Source organism: Magallana gigas, chromosome 1, assembly GCF_963853765.1.
Source record: "Magallana gigas chromosome 1, xbMagGiga1.1, whole genome shotgun sequence".
NCBI lineage: Eukaryota > Metazoa > Mollusca > Bivalvia > Ostreida > Ostreidae > Magallana > Magallana gigas.
Genome location: NC_088853.1, coordinates 41,139,821 through 41,162,068, shown reverse-complemented (window position 1 = coordinate 41,162,068; position 22,248 = coordinate 41,139,821). Strand labels below are relative to the sequence as shown.

The 22,248-nt window shown below is 33.4% G+C and overlaps 1 protein-coding gene across 1 annotated transcript in view; it reads right to left on the bottom strand.

Moving 5' to 3' along the window:
* Positions 1-334: 334 nt before the first annotated feature.
* LOC109620684 (uncharacterized) overlaps positions 335-22,248 on the bottom strand; it is a 54,410-nt gene continuing 32,496 nt past the window's right edge. The window contains exons 9-12 of the mRNA XM_066086340.1: positions 4,970-5,075; positions 4,062-4,203; positions 1,180-1,292; positions 335-422 (exon numbers count right to left, since the gene is read on the bottom strand). Of these exons, the coding sequence (XP_065942412.1) occupies positions 356-422; positions 1,180-1,292; positions 4,062-4,203; positions 4,970-5,075 (428 nt within the window). The 3' untranslated portion in view covers positions 335-355. The remainder of the gene's footprint in view (positions 423-1,179; positions 1,293-4,061; positions 4,204-4,969; positions 5,076-22,248) is intronic.

Below are 22,248 nucleotides of genomic sequence, written 5' to 3'. Positions count from 1 at the left end.
GTTTCATGTGCCGGTCACCTTTGGTCTCATCCGGGACTTTGTACACTTGCTGATATCGTATTTCAATGTACTACACGAACTTCCTGATGCATGTATATGGCTTACAATAATATTGGTAGTGTTTTGGATTATTATTTATTTTGTTGATATCTTATGCGTTGTATGATTACACAATTCTTGAATAAAATGCAAACATTTCTATCTAGCTCTAATACATTCCATGTAAACAAGAAAGATGTAAAATTAAACGTAACGTAACGTAAATTAACGTAATTTAGACCTAATATAATGTAAACATCAATGAAAGGAATCAAATCCTCGAGTATTAAAAAAACGAAAACATTGTTTTTTTATACTATTTTATTCGCTCATAAATCTTGTATATAAATTTTGTTCCTTTACTTTCTTGCACAGCAGAACGGCTGAAAAAAAGAGACAGGAGATACATGTAAATACATGCACAACCGTGAAAGGGTTTATTTTCTCTTCGATTAATTTGCAGAAATCAATATATAGTTATGAAATTCAAATGAACCTAAATTAGAGCTCTAACGGTTTTAATAGTTATTAGAACCATTTTAACAAGAGCTTGGACTTTCGGTTAGACGTAGCTATCTGTTTCCTGCGTCAAAACAAGTTAAAAATGACGCCGTTACAAGCGAAATATGCACCGTTTGCGTAGTCTTATCTCAAAAGCCAGACAAATCTTGTTGATTTCAAAGAGCCTCAAAGAGCCATGGTTGAGTGGCCAGCAATGAAATATAGAGAGGCCTACGTTACATTGCTGTTTGACACAACTACCCAAAGTCCAAGCTCTTGTAAAAATGGTTCTATTAGTTATTCAAAATTTCCCATTGTTGAAGTTTTTGTTTTCATTTTTTTTCCTTTAATTTTTAGGGCTTTTACTTATCACATTCTGATATTGTGTGGTTTCATCAGTATTCGCTGAAGACTGATCATTTTAATGAATTTTGTTGCCGAGCAGTTTCACGAAATACAGTGCTCATGTATATTGTATAGTTGATATTAAATATCATTGATATGACCATTGTCGACGAATTTAAAAATCCTCGAAACTGTTAATTTAACTTCATCAACCGACGAAAATTGACACTTTCGAATATTAATAAAACAAAGGTATTAATTTTGAATTTTTTCAAAAAGAAAATTATTGTTTACCTGACTTCCTTATACGTTTCTTCATCAATTGGCGGAAAAAAGGTGTCTGCAGGGAAATGTTGGAGAATCTCGGTCAAATAGATTCTTTTACAAAGAGGGTGTCGTAACGACTCCTATGTAATAGACAAAAATGAAATTATGTAATTAAAATTATTTTAAAAAAATAAAGGAATATACTTGATAAGAGTGCTCTCCAAACAGGTAACACTAGACATGTTTGATATGAGTTAAGTCTAAAAAAGTACGCCATTGCAATATATTGTGATTAAGTTATCCAGTAAATTAATTTTGATAAATTTACAGAAAAGAATTTAAAGGGAAAAATTTGCCCCCCCCCCCCCAATTTTTATTGTTTAAATAAATAAATAATAATACTAAAAAAATATAATATGAAAAAAAGAAAAATAACCCAATCCTTTTGTGTAATATATAATTTACACAATAAAATATGTTTAAATCAAATCACTACATGAATGTTGTGTATAATCTATTTCAAATTGAAATCATTTTTTAAAGTATATATGAATGACTTAACTAGCTAGAAAAATACTCGTATGTACTACATATATAAATTAAAAACTATGAAGAACAAAATCGTTTGATTAAAAATTTGTAGGAAATAAAAAAAAGATCACACCAAAACGAACTAGCAACATACAAGCATGTACTACAGAACCCATATCTATACTAGTACTAGTATATACTTACTAATCAGAACAGTTGAGGTGACTTTTTCCAGATAGCGTCACGTTCGATTCTGTCAATTACGTCATGCATAAACAATACCCGCCCATTAACCACAAACTTTCTTATTGGCGAATTCAGCTTATCGCAAAATCCTTTCTGCATGTGCAGTCTTAATTATTTACAGACAACGAACAACAATTTATCAAACTGAAAAATTCACGGGACAAACGGAATCAGGGTGTTTTTTCGAATATACAGTTATACGGTATAAATAGCTGCATGTAGCTCTACGGAGGAAATTTTCGTTAAAGCTATACACGCTATAATTTGCGTCAATTTTGAATAAAGGGGAAAATGTATGTGTTTGATTACTAATAAAAGTTACCTTTATTCTGTTAATTATAATGCTCAATTCGATCACGTAACAAATGTATCAAATATTAAACAATAAAAAATATTTATTTTCCTGCCAGGAAAGTAATGCCTCCTCGTGAATATCAATCTATCACGTGATATCGACAGCTAAATTTAGCCTATCATACCAAAACTGGTGAAGGGTCAACATCTTCATAATTGTGATAGTTTCACAAAGGAAAGGATATTTTCAGTAAAGCGTAAATTTGTCCGATATACGAGTACAAACAAAAGAAAAAAATACAAGCCTGTGAGTAGATATGAATACTTCCTTTAAAAAAATGACGTAGACCTGTGTTTTTCCCCTATGTGCTATTTATAGATCCTATAAATGTTAATGCAGAAGTAAGGGTATCATGAATGACAAGCGTATTTTACTCATTATACATGTATGTATTTCAATTTAACAACTGTTAAGCATTTAACAAATCAAGTTGGATATTTAATTAGGCAAACAATAACGACCACCTAGTTCTCCGCGGACATGCGCAATCAGGTCGGTTTGCTCTTCCTTCATCAATATTCATGAAAATGTATATTTTCCTGGCAGGAAAATAAACAATTAAAAATCTATATCTTTGTAACGAGATGGAATTCACCCTTGTAATTTACAGATTAAGGATAACTTTTATAAGTAGACAACACATGCGTTTTCACTGTCATTCAAAATTGACGCAAATTATAGCGTGTATAGCTTTAAACTACAGCTACATAGCTACAGTGCATACGATACTTACGAAAAACTTACGGTGCACAAAAAATACGCTAGTTTTGAACAGATTAACAATACAAGTGTATATATCATGCTAGCCTACAATCTTTGCAAATTTTCCGTCAAAAAAATATTTATTCAATTTACTACTGTTAATAGGTGGAACTTTACCTGTCCCAAACTTTCTCCTAATAAACAAGCTAAGGTCAACCGAACCCCCAGAAAGCGGATCACGAGTTGGCATTTTCAGATGTAAACAAACCACGCCACTGTAAATGGGGCTGATGATGGAGTTTAAAAGAATATCAGAGACAAGCGAAGCAATGTAAACGGCAATGAAATTTATGAGGATAACTTAGTAATTAGATTATTTAAACAGAATGTGGTAGTGTAAAAGGGAAAAAAATGAATCGGAAACTCGCAAAGCGAAGATGGCTTAGTTCATTTGTACAAGTACACACACCCTTGCACTATAATTTAGCTCTTTTAAATATTTATATGTCTGACAAGAAGATCATGGTTAATTTGTAATAGCTAATTATCGTTAGAGTGTCAAGTCCATCAACAGGGTAAAGTTGATTTCTGATATAATCTGTTCATTCATTGACTGCCTCATGCCATTTCTCTTTCCAATCGTGCATGCGCAATACTGTCAATAGCGCGATGTTGCGATGAAATGATGACGCCAGCGCGATAAAGACTAAACGATGACCCGCAATGAGCATCGCGTCTTCGCTATCGCACCATTGCGTCATCGTGCTATCGCTTCGTCGTGCCATCGCACAATCGTCATCGTATCGTCGCGCCATCACATCATCGTTATGTTATTATCGCATCAACACTACCGGCGTGTATTTTTTGAGGTTGACGAAGCTGACATAATTTATTGTGACATTATCGGGAAAAAACCCATCAAAAACGTTCTGATAATAAAACAAACAAGAATAGCACATCGATTAATAAACAAAGTCGTATACAATTTACATGTACTTGTTATATAATAGGATTAGAAACATAGTAACTGTTGTAAACTTGAACTAGAAAAATATTTAAAAAAATATCCACACACCTCAAAGAACACTTGGCCCCCCATAACCCAAACAGATTCGAATTGGTCACGATTCTCCAAAGCGAGACTGAATTCAATAGCGTCATCAAGTGACGTCATCACGTTGTGTACATCCGGGTCTTTTAATAGCTCTTCCCTGCGTCTACAGTATAACATGGAATTAACTGAAAGGAATTTATCTTCCCATATCTAGGATCATGCATGCAAACATTTTCCCCCATATTAAAACTGCTGAATGAAAACCTTTAATTTTTTTGGAAACTAGATCATAAAATTGTTGATGCCCAAAATCTTGTATATTTATCAGTTTGATGAGATATAGATCTACTGCATCTAATTAATGTTATTAACGTTTTTCTTTATCTCAAAAAGAAAAAATAAGAAGTGTTTCTAAATGCAGTGTAGAATAGAGGGTTGTTGTTGTCGCTGTTGTTGTCATTGATGTTATTATTGCTGTTGTTGTTATTATTGTGGTTGTTATTGTGGTTGTTATAGTTGTTATTGTAGTTTATTGTGTTTGCTATTGTTATAATTGTTGTTGTCATTGATGTTATTATTGCTGTTGTTATCATTGTGGTTGTTATTGTGGTTATTGTATTTTATTGTGTTTGTTATTGTTATAATTGTTGTTGTTATTATTGTTGTCATTGATGTTATTATTGCTGTTGTTGTTATTGTTGTTGTTGTTATTGTTGTTGTTGTGGTTGTCATTGATGTTAATTTTGCTGTTGTTATTGTTGTTGTTATTGTTATTGATGTTATTATTGCTGTTGTTGTTATTGTTGTTGTTTTTATTGTGGTTGTCATTATTGTTGATGTTATTATTCTGGTAGTTATTTTAGTTGATATAACTGTTGCTATACTTGTTTGTTGTTAGTGTTTCTGTTGTTGTTAAGGTAAGATATTACCCTTCATCTCTCGTTATAACTATGTTGTACACAGACTTCCGTTGTTTTTGCTGTGAGCCTGTTCCTTCCCATGTTTTTCTCCCTTGAATATTCACACACTTTTTGTCTGGTAAAAAAATAACAGTAAAAATAACTAGACACTTGTTGCAAAAGCAACAAAAAGGTCTTCCGTTTTGATATAAATGTATCAATTTAACTGTAAGACATTGCTTCTCTTACATGCAAAAAAAGTTGATATGATAATTATTGTGAATGATATATCCAGACGTTACTTACATGTAAAACAACGAGAATGAAAAAGAAATCAATTTTTTAAGTACTTTCTGTGACGACCAGAAGTAACGCCGATCTAAACAAAAATGTTAACCATTTGTACAATCATAAGTCAATCTTGCCTCAAAGTTTGGTTGTTCACGACTCTGCCAAATCTAAGATCTCTTTGAAACAATATTTTTTGTCTCGGGACCGAAACGGACGAACGAAAGTGATTAATAAAAACAAAAGCTGGTATTTCTCGTACATTTGCTTAATGTACATCACTGTTTATCAGGCTAGATGAAATTCCAAAAAAGTCAGCTAAACTTGTTAAAAACAGGATTTGTTTGAACCCTTCCGGTAAGAACCGGAAGTGACAGTTGACAAAATTAAACCCGTTAAACACATCCCCAATCAAAATTCTATCAAACAATCTATGAAAGATTCGTGTCTCAATCACTTACAATGACGAAAATATTGCGGACATCAAATTTGTAAAAAGAAAAGCTACATAGAGATATTTGAGATATCTCACCGGAAGTAAAATTTATTTGCTAATTTAAAATTATATAGATGACATATGTAAGATTGTATACTGATATTTTCATTTTATGTAAAATGAATAAAACAAATTTTTGAAGTGCTTCCGGTGACGACCGGAAGCTACGCCGAACAAAACAAAATAGTGTAAACACATGTACATACATAGGTCTATCAACTCACAAAGTTTGATCGTTCAAGTCGTTACCGTTTTTGAGATCTCCAGGAATCAAGGTTTTTTTGTCTCGGGACAGGAAACGGACAAACGGAAGTGCTCAATGTAAATTGTAATTAATATTTTTTTTGTACTTGCCCTTTCTACTTAATTGTTCATCGACTTCACTTCAAATATCAAAGGAAAACAGTTAAACTGATAAACAGCTCGATTTGTTTGAACTCTTCCTGTGTGGACCGGAAGTGACGGAAGACAAAATGAAACCGGTTAAACACATCTTCAATCAAATGTCTATCATCCATGAAAGTTTTGTGCTTTGATCGCTTATAGTTTCTGAGATCTCGTTTGTACAAAATGTGTTTCAAAAAAGCTACCTGAGATATTTGAGATATCTCACCGGAAGTAGAATTTTTTTGTTGAGTTAACATCGCATAGACAATCTATGCATAGATTTATACTTATATATTTATTCTATGGAAAAAGAATTTTATGCTAAAAAGTAGTTATTTTTGAAGTGCTTCCGGTGACGACCGGAAGTTACGACGAACAAAACAAAATAGTGTGAACACATCTACAGCTATGGGTCTATCATCCCACAAAGTTTGGATGTTCAAGTCTTTACCGTTTTTGAGATCTCGTTGATACAAGCTTTTCCAACGCGGGACAGCAAACGGACAAACGGAAGTGCTCAATCTAAATTGTATTTAATATATCTTGTAAACTTGCCCTTTGTACTTCATTTCTCATTCAGCACACTACAAATATCAATGGAAATAAGTTAAACTGATAAACAGCTCGATTTGTTTGAACTCTTCCTGTGTGGACCGGAAGTGACGGAAGACAAAACGAAACCGGTTAAACACATCTTCAATCAAATGTCTATCATCCATGAAAGTTTTGTGCTTTGATCACTTATAGTTTCTGAGATCTCGTTTGTACAAAATGTGTTTCAAAAAAGCTACCTGAGATATTTGAGATATCTCACCGGAAGTCAAAATTTTTTGTTGAGTTAACATCGCATAGATAACCTATGCATAGAATTATACTTATATATTTATTTTATCGAAAATGAATTTTATGCGAAAAAATAGTTATTTTTGAAGTGCTTCCGGTGACGACCGGAAGTTACGACGAACAAAACAAAAATGTTTAAACACATCTACAACTATAGGTCTATCATCCCTCAAAGTTTGGAGGTTCAAGTCTTTATCGTTTCTGAGATCTCATTGTCCATAGCTTTTTGTCGCGGGACAGGAAACGGACGACAGGAAGTGAATTTTGACAAAATGAAAAAAACGCCTAGAGATATTATCATTTTCTATCAGTCCTGAAAATTTCAAGAAAATCTATCCAGCCATCTCTGAGAAATCTTGTGGACAAAAAACGGACAAAAAAAAATAATAATAACTAGACTCTTGTTGCAAAAGCAACAAAAAGGTCTTCCGTTTTGATATACATGTATCAATTTAACTGTAAGACATTGCTTCTCTCAGTATTTCATAACCATTAGACAACAGGACTTAATTGACTATCAATTTGTCTTACTTTGTCAAACAGAAGCAGTAAATCTCTTAAACAACATGAATTGTTTGAACTCTTCCGGTGTGAACCGGAAGTGACGGTCAACAAAATAAAAATTGTTAAACACATCTTCTATCAAATGTCTATCATCCGTGTAAGTTTTGTGTCTTGGTCACTTACAGTTTATGAGACTTCGCTGTCATAATATTTGTTTTAAAAAGACTACCTGAGATATTTGAGATATCTCACCGGAAGTAATTTTTTTTGTTTATTAATCATCGGATAGATGACATATGAAAGCGTTTATACCTTTATATCATTTCAGTGTTAAACAAATAAAATGCGTAAAAACATAATTTTTGAAGAGCTTCCGGTGACGACCGGAAGTTACGACGAACAAAACAAAATAGTTTAAACACATCTACAGCTATAGGTCTATCATCCCTCAAAGTTTGGATGTTCAAGTCTTTATGGTTTCTGAGATCTCATTGTCCATAGCTTTTTATCGCGGGACAGGAAACGGACGACAGGAACGGAATTTTGAAAAAATGAAAAAAATGCCTAGAGATATTTTCGTTCTCTATCAGTCCTATAAATTTCAAGAAAATCCATCCATGCATCTCTGAAAAATCGAGTTAAACTTTAAAAAAACTTGATTTGTTTGAACTCTTCCTGTGTGGACCGGAAGTGACGGTCGACCAAGTAAAAACGGTTAAACACATCTTCTATCAAATGTCTATCATCCCTGTAAGTTTCGTGTTTTGATCACTTACAGTTTCTGAGATCTCGGGTTCAAACATTTACTTTAAAAAAGGCTTCATGAGATATTTGAGATATCTCACCGGAAGTAGAATTTTTATGTTTATTAATCATCGGATAGATGACATATGTAAGCATTTATACTTATATTTCAATTCTCCGAGAAATATATTAAATGCGTAAAAACATAATTTTTGAAGAGCTTCCGGTGACGACCGGAAGTTACGACGAACAAAACAAAATAGTTTAAACACATCTACAACTATAGGTCTATCATCCCTCAAAGTTTGGATGTTCAAGTCTTTATCGTTTCTGAGATCTCATTGTCCATAGCTCTTTGTCTCGGGACAGGAAACGGACGACAGGAAGGGAATTTTGAAAAAATGAAAAAAATGCCTAGAGATATTTTCGTTCTCTATCAGTCCTATAAATTTCAAGAAAATCCATCAATGCATCTCTGAAAAATCGAGTTAACTTTTTAAAAAACTTGATTTGTTTGAACTCTTCCTGTGTGGACCGGAAGTGACGGCCGACAAAATAAAAACGCTTAAACACATCTTCTATCAAATGTCTATCATCCCTGTAAGTTTCGTGTTTTGATCACTTACAGTTTCTGAGATCTCGGGGTTCAAACATTTACTTTAAAAAAGGCTTCATGAGATATTTGAGGTATCTCACCGGAAGTAGAATTTTCATGTTTATTAATCATCGGATAGATGACATATGTAAGCATTTATACTTATATTTCAATTCTCCGAGAAATATATTAAATGCGTAAAAGCATAATTTTTGAAGAGCTTCCGGTGACGACCGGAAGTTACGACGAACAAAACAAAATAGTTTAAACACATCTACAACTATAGGTCTATCATCCCTCAAAGTTTGGATGTTCAAGTCTTTATCGTTTCTGAGATCTCATTGTCCATAGCTTTTTGTCGCGGGACAGGAAACGGACGACAGGAAGTGAATTTTGAAAAAATGAAAAAAACGCCTGGAGATATTATAATTTTCTGTCAGTCCTAAAAATTTCAAGAAAATCCATTTAGCCATCTCTGAGAAATCTTGTGGACAAAAAACGGACAAAAAAAAAAAATAATAATAATAATAACTAGACACTTGTTGCAAAAGCAACAAAAAGGTCTTCCGTTTTGATATACATGTATCAATTTAACTGTAAGACATTGCTTCTCTCACATAGAAAAAGAAGTGGATATGATAATTATTGTGAATGATATATCCAGACGTTACTTACATGTAAAACAACGAGAATGAAAAAAAAAAATCAATTTTTGAAGTACTTTCTGTGACGACCGGAAGCAACGCCGATCTAAACAAAAATGTTAACCATTTGTACAATCATAAGTTAATCCTTCCTCAGAGTTTGGTTGTTCACGTCTCTGCCAAATCTAAGATCTCTTTGAAACAATACTTTTTGTCTCGGGACCGGAAACAGACAAACGGAAGTGTTTAATAAAAACAAAAGCTGGTATTTCTCGTACATTTGCTTAGCGTACATCACTGTTTATCAGGCTAGATGAAACACCCAATAAAATCAGTTAAACTTGTTAAAAACATGATTTGTTTGAACCCTTCCGGTTAGAACCGGTTCTTAAAGTTGACTGAATTAAACCCATTAAACACATCCCCAATCAAATTTCTATTAATCAAGAGAGCTTCGTGTCTGAATCACTTACAGTGACAAAAATCTCGCAGACATCAAATTTGTAAAGATGAAAGTTACACAGATATATTTGAGATTTCTCACCGGAAGTAAAATTTATTTGCTAATTTAACATTATATAGATGACATATGTAAGATTATATACTGATATTTTCTTTTTATGTAAAATGAATAATATTTGAAAAAAAACCCAAATTTTTTAAGTGCTTCCGGTGACGACCGGAAGTTACGCCGAACAATACATTATAGTGTAAACACATGTACATACATACTTCTATCACCCCACAAAGTTTGATTATTCAAGTCATCACCGTTTTTAAGATCTCTAGGAATCAAGGTTTTTTGTTTCGGGACAGGAAAACGGACAAACGGTAGTGTTTGATGAAAATGAAAATTAGTATTTCTTAACCATTACACAGCAGGACTTTATTGGCTATCAATTTGTCTTACATTGTCAAACAAAAACAGTTAAACTCTTAACCAAATTGAATTGTTTGAACTCTTCCGGTGTGGACCGGAAGTGACGGTTGACAAAATGAAAGCGGTTAAACACATCTTCTATCAAATGTCTACCAGCCATGTAAGTTTTGTGTCTTGGTCACTTACAGTTTATGAGATCTTGCTGTAATAATAGTTGTTTTAAAAAGAGTACCTGAGATATTTGAGATATCTCACCGGAAGTATTTTTTTCTGGTTTATTAATCATCGGATAGATGACATATGAAAGCGCTTATACTTATATTTCAATTTTGTGTTAAAGAAATAAAATGTGTAAAAACATAATTTTTGAAGTGCTTCCGGTGTCGACCGGAAGTTACGACGAACAAAACAAAATAGTTTAAACACATCTACAACTATAGGTCTATCATCCCTCAAAGTTTGGATGTTCAAGTCTTTATCGTTTCTGAGATCTCATTGTCCATAGCTATTTGTCGCGGGACAGGAAACGGACGACAGGAAGTGAATTTTGAAAAAATGAAAAAAAAAACTCCTCTAGATTTTATTGTTTCCTATTAGTCCTAAAAATTTCAAGAAAATCCATCCATGCATCTCTGAGAAATCGGGTTAAACTTTTAAAAAACTTCATTTGTTTGAACTCTTCCTGTGTGGACCGGAAGTGACGGTCGACAAAATAAAAACGGTTAAACACATCTTCTATCAAATGTCTATCATCCCTGTAAGTTTCGTGTCTTGATCACTTACAGTTTCTGAGATCTCGGGGTTCAAACATTTATTTTAAAAAAGGCTTCATGAGATATTTGAGATATCTCACCGGAAGTAGAATTTTTATGTTTATTAATCAACGGATAGATGACATATGTAAGCATGTATACTTATACTTCAATTCTCCGAGAAATACATTAAATGCGTAAAAGCATAATTTTTGAAGAGCTTCCGGTGACGACCGGAAGTTACGACGAACAAAACAAAATAGTTTAAACACATCTACAACTATAGGTCTATCATCCCTCAAAGTTTGGAGGTTCAAGTCTTTATCGTTTCTGAGATCTCATTGTCCAAAGCTTTTTGTCGCGGGACAGGAAACGGACGACAGGAAGTGAATTTTGACAAAATGAAAAAAACACCTAGAGATATTATCATTTTCTAACAGTCCTGAAAATTTCAAGAAAATCTATCCAGCAATCTCTGAGAAATCTTGTGGACAAAAAACGGACAAAAAAAAATAATAATAATAATAAGACTAGACTCTTGTTGCTATAGCAACAAAAAGGTCTTCCGTTCCTTATGTATTAATCTGTACAAAAAGTCCATTTCTCTTGTAAACAGAAAATGGATATAACATATACTGTAAAGGAATTCCAAAGAAATAAAAAAAAACAAAAGACAAAATGTCAATTTTTGAGTACTTTCTGTGACGACCGGAAGTTACGCCGGATCATTTAGAACATAGTGAACATATGTTCATATATTGTTTTGTCCTTTCTCGAAGTTTTGATGTTCAAGTTTTTGTAAGTTATAATATCTCTTTGAAAAAAGGTTTTTAGTCTCGGTACCGGAAACGAACAAACGGAAGTGATTTAAGAAAATAAAAGAAGATGTTTTAGTACATTTACCTACGGTAAGTTTATATTAAAACAATATTAAAACATTAAAAAATAATAAAACAATATTAAAACAAATCTAAAGTTAAAAAAAAACTTATATTCTTTGAACGCTTCAAGTGAGAACCGGAAATGACGTACGACCAAATGAAACCCGTTAAACACATGTTCAATCAAATGTTAATTATACATATAAATTTTGTCTCTTGATCTCTCGCAGTTTCTGAGATCTTGTGGGTACTTTGTTTTTTAAAAAGAAGGCTACCTGAGATATTTGAGATGTCTCACCGGAAGTAGAACTTTTTGTTGTTTATTTATAATGTGTATATGACCTTTTGTATTTCTATAGCTTAAATGTTACTTCCATGCTTATTAACCAAATATATTTCAAAAAAATCAAATTTGGGTGTACTTCCTGTGACGACCGGAAGTTACGCCGGATAAAACAAACTAATGTGAACCTATGTACATACATAGATCTATCATCCCACACTGTTCGGTTGTTCAAATTGATACCGTTTTTAAGATCTCGACGAAATAAGGTTTTTTGTCTCGGGACAGGAAACGGACAGACGGAAGTGCTCAGTGTAAATTGTATTGAATATTTCTTGTATACTTGCCTTTTGTACGTAATTAATAATTAAAAATACTTAAAATATCTAAGGAAAACAGTTAAACTGATAAAAAGCTCGATTTGTTTGAACTCTTCCTGTGTGGACCGGAAGTGACGGAAGACCAAATGAAACCGGTTAAACACATCTTCAATCAAATGTCTATCATTCATGAAAGTTTCATGATTTGATCATTTATAGTTTTTGAGATCTCGCGGGTACAAAATGTGTTTTGAAATAGCTACCTGAGATAATTGAGATATCTCACCGGAAGTAGAATTTTTTTGTTGATATAACATCGCATAGGTAACTTATGTATAGAATTATAGTTTTATGTTTATTCTATGGAAAAGAAATTTAATGCGTAGAAACATAATTTTTGAAGTGCTTCCGGTGACGACCGGAAGTTACGACGAACAAAAAAAAATAGTTTAAACACATCTACAGCTATAGGTCCATCATCCATTAAAGTTTGGGTGTTCAAAACTTTACCGTTTTTGAGATCTTGAGGTGACAAGCTTTTTCAACGCGGGACAGGAAACGCACGACCGGAAATGAATTTTGACAAAATGAAAAAAACGCCTAGAGATATTATCATTTTCTTTCATTCCAGAAAATTTCAAAAATATCTATCCAGCCATCTCCGAGAAATCTTGTGGACAAAAAAAGGAAAAAAAAAAAATAATAATAATAAAAAACCTTACAATCACTATAAGGTCTTCCGTTGGAAACGGAAGACCTTAAAGAAACATTACAATCACTATAAGGTCTTCCGTTGGAAACGGAAGACCTTAATAAGAAACATTACAATCACTATAAGGTCTTCCGTTGGAAACGGAAGACCTTAACTAGACTCTTGTTGCAAAAGCAACAAAAAGGTCTTCCGTTTTGATATACATGTATCAATTTAACTGTAAGACATTGCTTCTCTCAGTATTTCATAACCATTAGACAACAGGACTTAATTGACTATCAATTTGTCTTACTTTGTCAAACAGAAGCAGTAAATCTCTGAAACAACATGAATTGTTTGAACTCTTCCGGTGTGGACCGGAAGTGACGGTCGACAAAATAAAAACGGTTAAACACATCTTCTATCAAATGTCTATCATCCGTGTAAGTTTTGTGTCTTGGTCACTTACAGTTTATGAGACTTCGCTGTCATAATATTTGTTTTAAAAAGACTACCTGAGATATTTGAGATATCTCACCGGAAGTGATTTTTTTTGTTTATTTATCATCGGATAGATGACATATGAAAGCGTTTATACCTTTATATCATTTCAGTGTTAAACAAATAAAATGCGTAAAAACATAATTTTTGAAGTGCCTCCGGTGACGACCGGAAGTTACGACGAACAAAACAAAATAGTTTAAACACATCTACAGCTATAGGTCTATCATCCCTCAAAGTTTGGATGTTCAAGTCTTTATCGTTTCTGAGATCTCATTGTCCATAGCTTTTTATCGCGGGACAGGAAACGGACGACAGGAAGGGAATTTTGAAAAAATGCCAAGAGATATTTTCGTTCTCTATCAGTCCTATAAATTTCAAGAAAATCTATCCATGCATCTCTGAAAAATCGAGTTAAACTTTTAAAAAACTTGATTTGTTTGAACTCTTCCTGTGTGGACCGGAAGTGACGGTCGACCAAGTAAAAACGGTTAAACACATCTTCTATCAAATGTATATCATCCCTGTAAGTTTCGTGTTTTGATCACTTACAGTTTCTGAGATCTCGGGGTTCAAACATTTACTTTAAAAAAGGCTTCATGAGATATTTGACATATCTCACCGGAAGTAGAATTTTTATGTTTATTAATCATCGGATAGATGACATATGTAAGCATTTATACTTATATTTCAATTCTCCGAGAAATATATTAAATGCGTAAAAACATAATTTTTGAAGAGCTTCCGGTGACGACCGGAAGTTACGACGAACAAAACAAAATAGTTTAAACACATCTACAGCTATAGGTCTATCATCCCTCAAAGTTTGGATGTTCAAGTCTTTATAGTTTCTGAGATCTCATTGTCCATAGCTTTTTGTCTCGGGACAGGAAACGGACGACAGGAAGGGAATTTTGAAAAAATGAAAAAAATGCCTATAGATATTTTCGTTCTCTATCAGTCCTATAAATTTCAAGAAAATCCATCCATGCATCTCTGAAAAATCGAGTTAACTTTTTAAAAAACTTGATTTGTTTGAACTCTTCCTGTGTGGACCGGAAGTGACGGTCGACAAAATAAAAACGGTTAAACACATCTTCTATCAAATGTCTATCATCCCTGTAAGTTTCGTGTTTTGATCACTTACAGTTTCTGAGATCTCGGGGTTCAAACATTTACTTTAAAAAAGGCTTCATGAGATATTTGAGATATCTCACCGGAAGTAGAATTTTTATGTTTATTTATCATCGGATAGATGACATATGTAAGCATTTATACTTATATTTCAATTCTCCGAGAAATATATTAAATGCGTAAAAGCATAATTTTTGAAGAGCTTCCGGTGACGACCGGAAGTTACGACGAACAAAACAAAATAGTTTAAACACATCTACAACTATAGGTCTATCATCCCTCAAAGTTTGGAGGTTCAAGTCTTTATCGTTTCTGAGATCTTATTGTCCATAGCTTTTTGTCGCGGGACAGGAAACGGACGACAGGAAGTGAATTTTGACAAAATGAAAAAAACGCCTGGAGATATTATAATTTTCTGTCAGTCCTGAAAATTTCAAGAAAATCCATCCAGCCATCTCTGAGAAATCTTTTGGACAAAAAACGGACAAAAAAAAATAATAATAACTAGACTCTTGTTGCAAAAGCAACAAAAAGGTCTTCCGTTTTGATATACATGTATCAATTTAACTGTAAGACATTGCTTCTCTCACATAGAAAAAAAACTGGATATGATAATTTTTGTGAATGCTATATCCAGACGTTACTTGCATGTAAAACAACGAGAATGAAAAAGAAATCAATTTCTGAAGTACTATTTGTGACGACCGGAAGTAACGCCGAACTAAACAAAAATGTTAACCATTTGTACAATCATAAGTCAATCTTTCCTAAGAGTTTGGTTGTTCACGTCTCTGCCAAATCTAAGATCTCTTTGAAACAATATTGTTTGTCTCGGGACCGGAAACAGACAAACGGAAGTAATTAAAAAAAAGAAGCTGGTATTTCTCGTACATTTGCTTAACGTACATCACTGTTTATCAGGCTAGATGGAACACCCAAGAAAGTCAGTTAAACTTGTTAAAAACATGATTTGTTTGAACCCTTCCGGTAAGAACCGGAAGTGACAGTTGACAAAATAAAACCCGTTAAACACATTGCCAATCAAATTTCTATAAATCATGAAAGCTTTGTGTCTCAATCACTTACAGAGACAAAAATATCGCGGACATCAAATTTGTAAAATGAAAAGCTGCATAGAGATATTTGAGATATCTTACCGGAAGTAAAATTTATTTGCTAATTTAACATTATATAGATGACATATGTAAGATTGTATACTGATATTTTCATTTTATGTAAAATGAATAATATATGGAAAAAAAACAAATTTTTGAAGTGCTTCCGGTGACGACCGGAAGTTACGCCGAACAAAACAAAATAGTGTAAACACATGAACATTCATTGGTCTATTATCCTACAAAGTTTGATAGTTCAAGTTGTCACCGTTTTTGAGATTTCGTCGGTATAAATTTTGTTGTCTCGGGACAGGAAACGGACAAACGGAAGTGCTCAATGTGAATTAAATTAATTTTTTTTATTGTATTTGCCCTTTCTACTTAATTGTTCATCGACTTCACTACAAATATCAAAGGAAAACAGTTGAACTGATGAACAGCTCGATTTGTTTGAACTCTTCCTGTGTGGACCGGAAGTGACGGACGACAAAACGAAACCCGTTAAACACATCTTCAATCAAATGTCTCTCTTTCATGAAAGTTTTGTGCTTTGATCACTTATAGTTTCTGAGATCTCGTTTGTACAAAATGTGTTTGAAAAAAAGCTATCTGAGATATTTGAGATAGCTCACCGGAAGTAGAATTTTTTGTTGATATAACATCGCATAGATAACCTATGCATAGATTTATACTTATATATTTTTTGTGTAAAAGGAAAGGAAACAAAGTAGAAGTTATTTTTAAAGTGCTTCCGGTTACGACCGGAAGGTACGACGAACAAAACAAAATAGTTTAAACACATCTACAACTATAGGTCTATCATCCCTTAAAGTTTGGAGGTTCAAGTCATTATCGTTTCAGAGATCTCATTGTCAATAGCTTTTTGACGCGGGACAGGAAACGGACGACCGGAAATGAAATTTGAAAAAATGAAAAAAACGCCTGGAGATATTATCGTTCTTTATCAGTCCTAAAAATTTCAAGAAAATCCATCCATGCATCTCTGAGAAATCGGGTTAAAATTTTTAGAAAACTTGATTTGTTTGAACTCTTCCTGTGTGGACCGGAAGTGACGGTCGACAAAATAAAAACGGTTAAACACATCTTCTATTAAATGTCTATCATCCCTGTAAGTTTCGTGTCTTGATCACTTACAGTTTTTGAGATCTCGGGGTTCAAACATTTATTTTAAAATAGTCTTCATGAGATATTTGAGATATCTCACCGGAAGTAGAATTTTTATGTTAATTGATCATCGGATAGATGACATATGTAAGCATGTATACTTATACTTCAATTTTCCGAGAAATATATTAAATGCGTAAAAGCATAATTTTTGAAGAGCTTCCGGTGACGACCGGAAGTTACGACGAACAAAACAAAATAGTTTAAACACATCTACAACTATAGGTCTATCATCCCTCAAAGTTTGGAAGTTCTAGTCTTTATCGTTTCTGAGATCTCATTGTCCATAGCTTTTTGTCGCGGGACAGGAAACGGACGACAGGAAGTGAATTTTAAAAAAATGAAAAAAACGCCTAGAGATATTATCAGTTTCTATCAGTCCTGAAAATTTCAAGAGAATCTATTCAGCCATCTCTGAGAAATCGTGTGGACAAAAAACGGACAAAAAAAAATAATAATAAGAAACATTACAATCACTATAAGGTCTTCCGTTGGAAACGGAAGACCTTAACTAGACTCTTGTTGCAAAAGCAACAAAAAGGTCTTCCGTTTTGATATACATGTATCAATTTAACTGTAAGACATTGCTTCTCTCAGTATTTCATAACCATTAGACAACAGGACTTAATTGACTATCAATTTGTCTTACTTTGTCAAACAGAAGCAGTAAATCTCTTAAACAACATGAATTGTTTGAACGCTTCCGGTGTGGACCGGAAGTGACGGTTGACAAAATAAAAACGGTTAAACACATCTTCTATCAAATGTCTATCATCCGTGTAAGTTTTGTGTCTTGGTCACTTACAGTTTATGAGACTTCGCTGTCATAATATTTGTTTTAAAAAGACTACCTGAGATATTTGAGATATCTCACCGGAAGTGATTTTTTTTGTTTATTAATCATCGGATAGATGACATATGAAAGCGTTTATACCTTTATATCATTTCAGTGTTAAACAAATAAAATGCGTAAAAACATAATTTTTGAAGTGCTTCCGGTGACGACCGGAAGTTACGACGAACAAAACAAAATAGTTTAAACACATCTACAGCAATAGGTCTATCATCCCTCAAAGTTTGGATGTTCAAGTCTTTATCGTTTCTGAGATCTCATTGTCCATAGCTTTTTATCGCGGGACAGGAAACGGACGACAGGAAGGGAATTTTGAAAAAATGAAAAAAATGCCAAGAGATATTTTCGTTCTCTATCAGTCCTTTAAATTTCAAAAAAATCCATCCATGCATCTCTGAAAAATCGAGTTAAACTTTTAAAAAACTTGATTTGTTTGAACTCTTCCTGTGTGGACCGGAAGTGACGGTCGACCAAATAAAAACGGTTAAACACATCTTCTATCAAATGTCTATCATCCCTGTAAGTTTCGTGTCTTGATCACTTACAGTTTCTGAGATCTCGGGGTTCAAACATTTACTTTAAAAAAGGCTTCATGAGATATTTGAGATATCTCAACGGAAGTAGAATTTTTATGTTTATTAATCATCGGATAGATGACATATGTAAGCATTTATACTTATATTTCAATTCTCCGAGAAATATATTAAATGCGTAAAAGCATAATTTTTGAAAAGCTTCCGGTGACGACCGGAAGTTACGACGAACAAAACAAAATAGTTTAAACACATCTACAACTATAGGTCTACCATCCCTCAAAGTTTGGAGGTTCAAGTCTTTATCGTTTCTGAGATCTCATTGTCCATAGCTTTTTGTCGCGGGACAGGAAACGGACGACAGGAAGTGAATTTTGAAAAAAAGAAAAAAACGCCTAGAGATATTATCATTTTCTATCAGTCTTGAAAATTTCAAGAAAATCCATCCCGCCATCTCTGAGAAATCTTGTGGACAAAAAAAGGAAAAAAAAAATAATAATAAGAAACATTACAATCACTATAAGGTCTTCCGTTGGAAACGGAAGACCTTAAAAAACACTAGACTCTTGTTGCAAAAGCAACAAAAAGGTCTTCCGTTTTGATATAGAAGTATCAATTTAACTGTAAGACATTGCTTCTCTAACATAAATAAAAAATGGATACGAAAATTATTGTGAATGATAAAAATATCAAAATTGGGTGTACTTCCTGTGACGACCGGAAGTTACGCCGGATAAAACAAAGTAGTGTTAACACATGTACATACATAGGTCTATCATCCCACAAAGTTTGGTTGTTCAAGTCGTTACTGTTTTTGAGATCTCGTCGAAATCAGGTTTTTGGTCTCTGGACAGGAAACGGGCAAACGGAAGTGTTCAATTTAAATTGTATTCAATATTTCTTGTATACTTGCCTTTTGTACATTATTTTTCATTTATCTAACTAAAATATATCAAAGGAAAACAGTTAAACTGATAGACAACTCTTTTTTTTTAACTCTTCCGGTATGGACCGGAAGTGACGGAAGACAAAATGAAACCGGTTAAACACATCTTCAATCAAATGTCTATCATCTATGAAAGTTTCGTGTCTTGATCGCTTATAGTTTCTGATATCTCGCGGGTACAAAATGTGTTTTAAAAAAGCTACCTGAGATAATTGAGATATCTCACCGGAAGTAGAAATTTTTTGTTGATATTACATCGCAGAGATTTCCTATGAATAGATTTATTCTTATATATTTATTCTATTGACAAAAAAATTGATGCGTAAAAAAAATATTTTTTAAGTGCTTCCGGTGACGACCGGAAGTTATGACGAACAAAACAAAAGTGTTTAAACACATCTACAGCTATAGGTCTATCATCCCACAAAGTTTGAATGTTTAAGTCTTTACCGTTTCTTAGATCTCGAGGTGACAAGCTTTTTGTCGCGGGACAGGAAATGGACGACCGGAAGTGAATTTAGAACATTTTTAATTAAAATCCTCTAAATCTTTTTATTTTTTGTCATTCCTGAAAATTTTATAAAAATCCATCAAGACATCTCTGAGAAATTCACGAGAGAAAAAGGGGAAAAAAATAATAATAATAACTAGACACGATCTCGTTGCGAGCAACGAGGAGGTCTTCCGTCCGATTTTTAGAAGAGGAAATGACCTTGCCTTTTATCTTCATCAACGAAACATATCAGGAAATGCAGATGTGATCTAAAAGTGCGATGGATGAAGGATTATACACCCCGTTGGATCCCTTATTTAAAGAACCAGCCCCATATATTTCATATTAAATAAGAAGTCTTTTGACCTAATAACAGATCTAATGACCTGTAATAAAAAGAAACCGAAGAAAAAAAAGATGGTCTGCCTTTGTAAACGGAAGACCCTAATAACAATAAGAATAGAAGGGTCGACGGAAGACCCTAATAATAAAAGACTGTTTTTGTCTAAATCTTAATTGAAGAGTGTTTTTCAACTTGAACTACAGTCCAACAACCCTTTTATGCTGATTATTTTAGTTAGAAAATTAAATAAAAAGGAGAGAAAGAAATAGAGAGAAAGAAGAAATCTTGGCTCCGGCGAGATAAGAACACACAGCCTTTGCAGGTGTTTCAAAACATGTTTGACGCGAAATAATTCCCGAATTTGTCTTTGAATTTGGGGCGTTTCCGCCCGGGAGAGGAGCTGAGTTTTTGTATGAGATGAAAAACAACGTGTAAGATGTCTGACTATTCAGGTTTGGTAACAGTGCGAGGTCATTTGAAATATTGATGCGTGTTTGTGTCTGGAGGGGGTTGAAAAGACCCGAGCTTGATTTTCGTCTTAAATAAATCGAAAATAGAATTTTGAGGTGTGGATCTCGGATTCGGTTAACAACAATTAGGGGAAGTCCAAAAACAATGACTGATGCATTTTACCCATGTATTTCAGTTTTGAGAATGTTTTTTCGTGTCGTTTACTATTATGTTTGACTGTTTTATTTCAGCAGGATTGATAAAGTCTTTATAAATGTAGAAATAACGAAATCAGTAACACGTAAATTTATTCGGTAAAAATTTGATGACAGTAATTTCCACAGTTCTAACATTCATATGTAGTTCACATGCTATCGTAGATACAGACTAAACGGAAATATAAACTTTGGAGGTTTTTCTTAATCCCAGACAGGCAGCAGATTTGTATCAGTATATAGACATGCACAAAAAAGAAAAAAGTACACAATCTTTAATAAAAATGACTTTTAATCAGTAAAAAGACAATCATTAAACAATGAATTTCAAATTATTTTAATCCATAGACATTATCCCGTAACTTGAAATAATTACATGTATAATTTTTGGACGCCAATGTACATTTAGCCTCTATCTAATTTACTGCATGTTACCTGTACTAAGTTCTTATGTACTTTAGAGAGAGAGAGAGAGAGAGAGAGAGAGAGAGAGAGAGAGAGAGAGAGAGAGAGAGAGAGAGAGAGAGAGAGAAATTTTCTAGTTTTTTGTAGTGTTTAGGGAATCAGTATATCAGCAACGTATGTCAATAAACGCATGCATACATGCAAGCGTGTATCTATATATGTGAACAAATACTAATCAGTTCTCCTTTTAAAGCCATGTAAAATAACGATGGTGCATTGCTAAATGTTGTGTGCATACAGTCACTGAGATGGCGGCATTTCTTTGATGCCGGCAAGGCGACCCAGTGAACTCTAATGCGGTCGTACTGCAGGGGCGCTTCGGCGGCATGTCTTTGATGGCGGCGATGCGAACTGCTGACAAAAACGAGCTCTATATTTGTACTAAAACATAGGTAATCACAGATTACAAAGCTCACCGAGACGAGACATCACCTTTATGAGGCATCACCATTATGAGACCACCTTTATCATATGATATGAAAATCATAGTTAATGATCTTGGATATTCATGGAAACTGTTTTGACACAATATCGTATATCATATGTTAAAAAAATTGTATGAAAATCATATGCTCAATTCGTACGATATTATAAGATACAATGTTTATCAATACAATAATATATAATACGATATTGCATCCTATGATACTTACAATATAGTATCATATAATACAATATAATACTGTAATAAATAATTATGCAATATAATATTGTAACATATAATATGACATTGTATCTTGCTATACATTATTGTATATGATCACATAA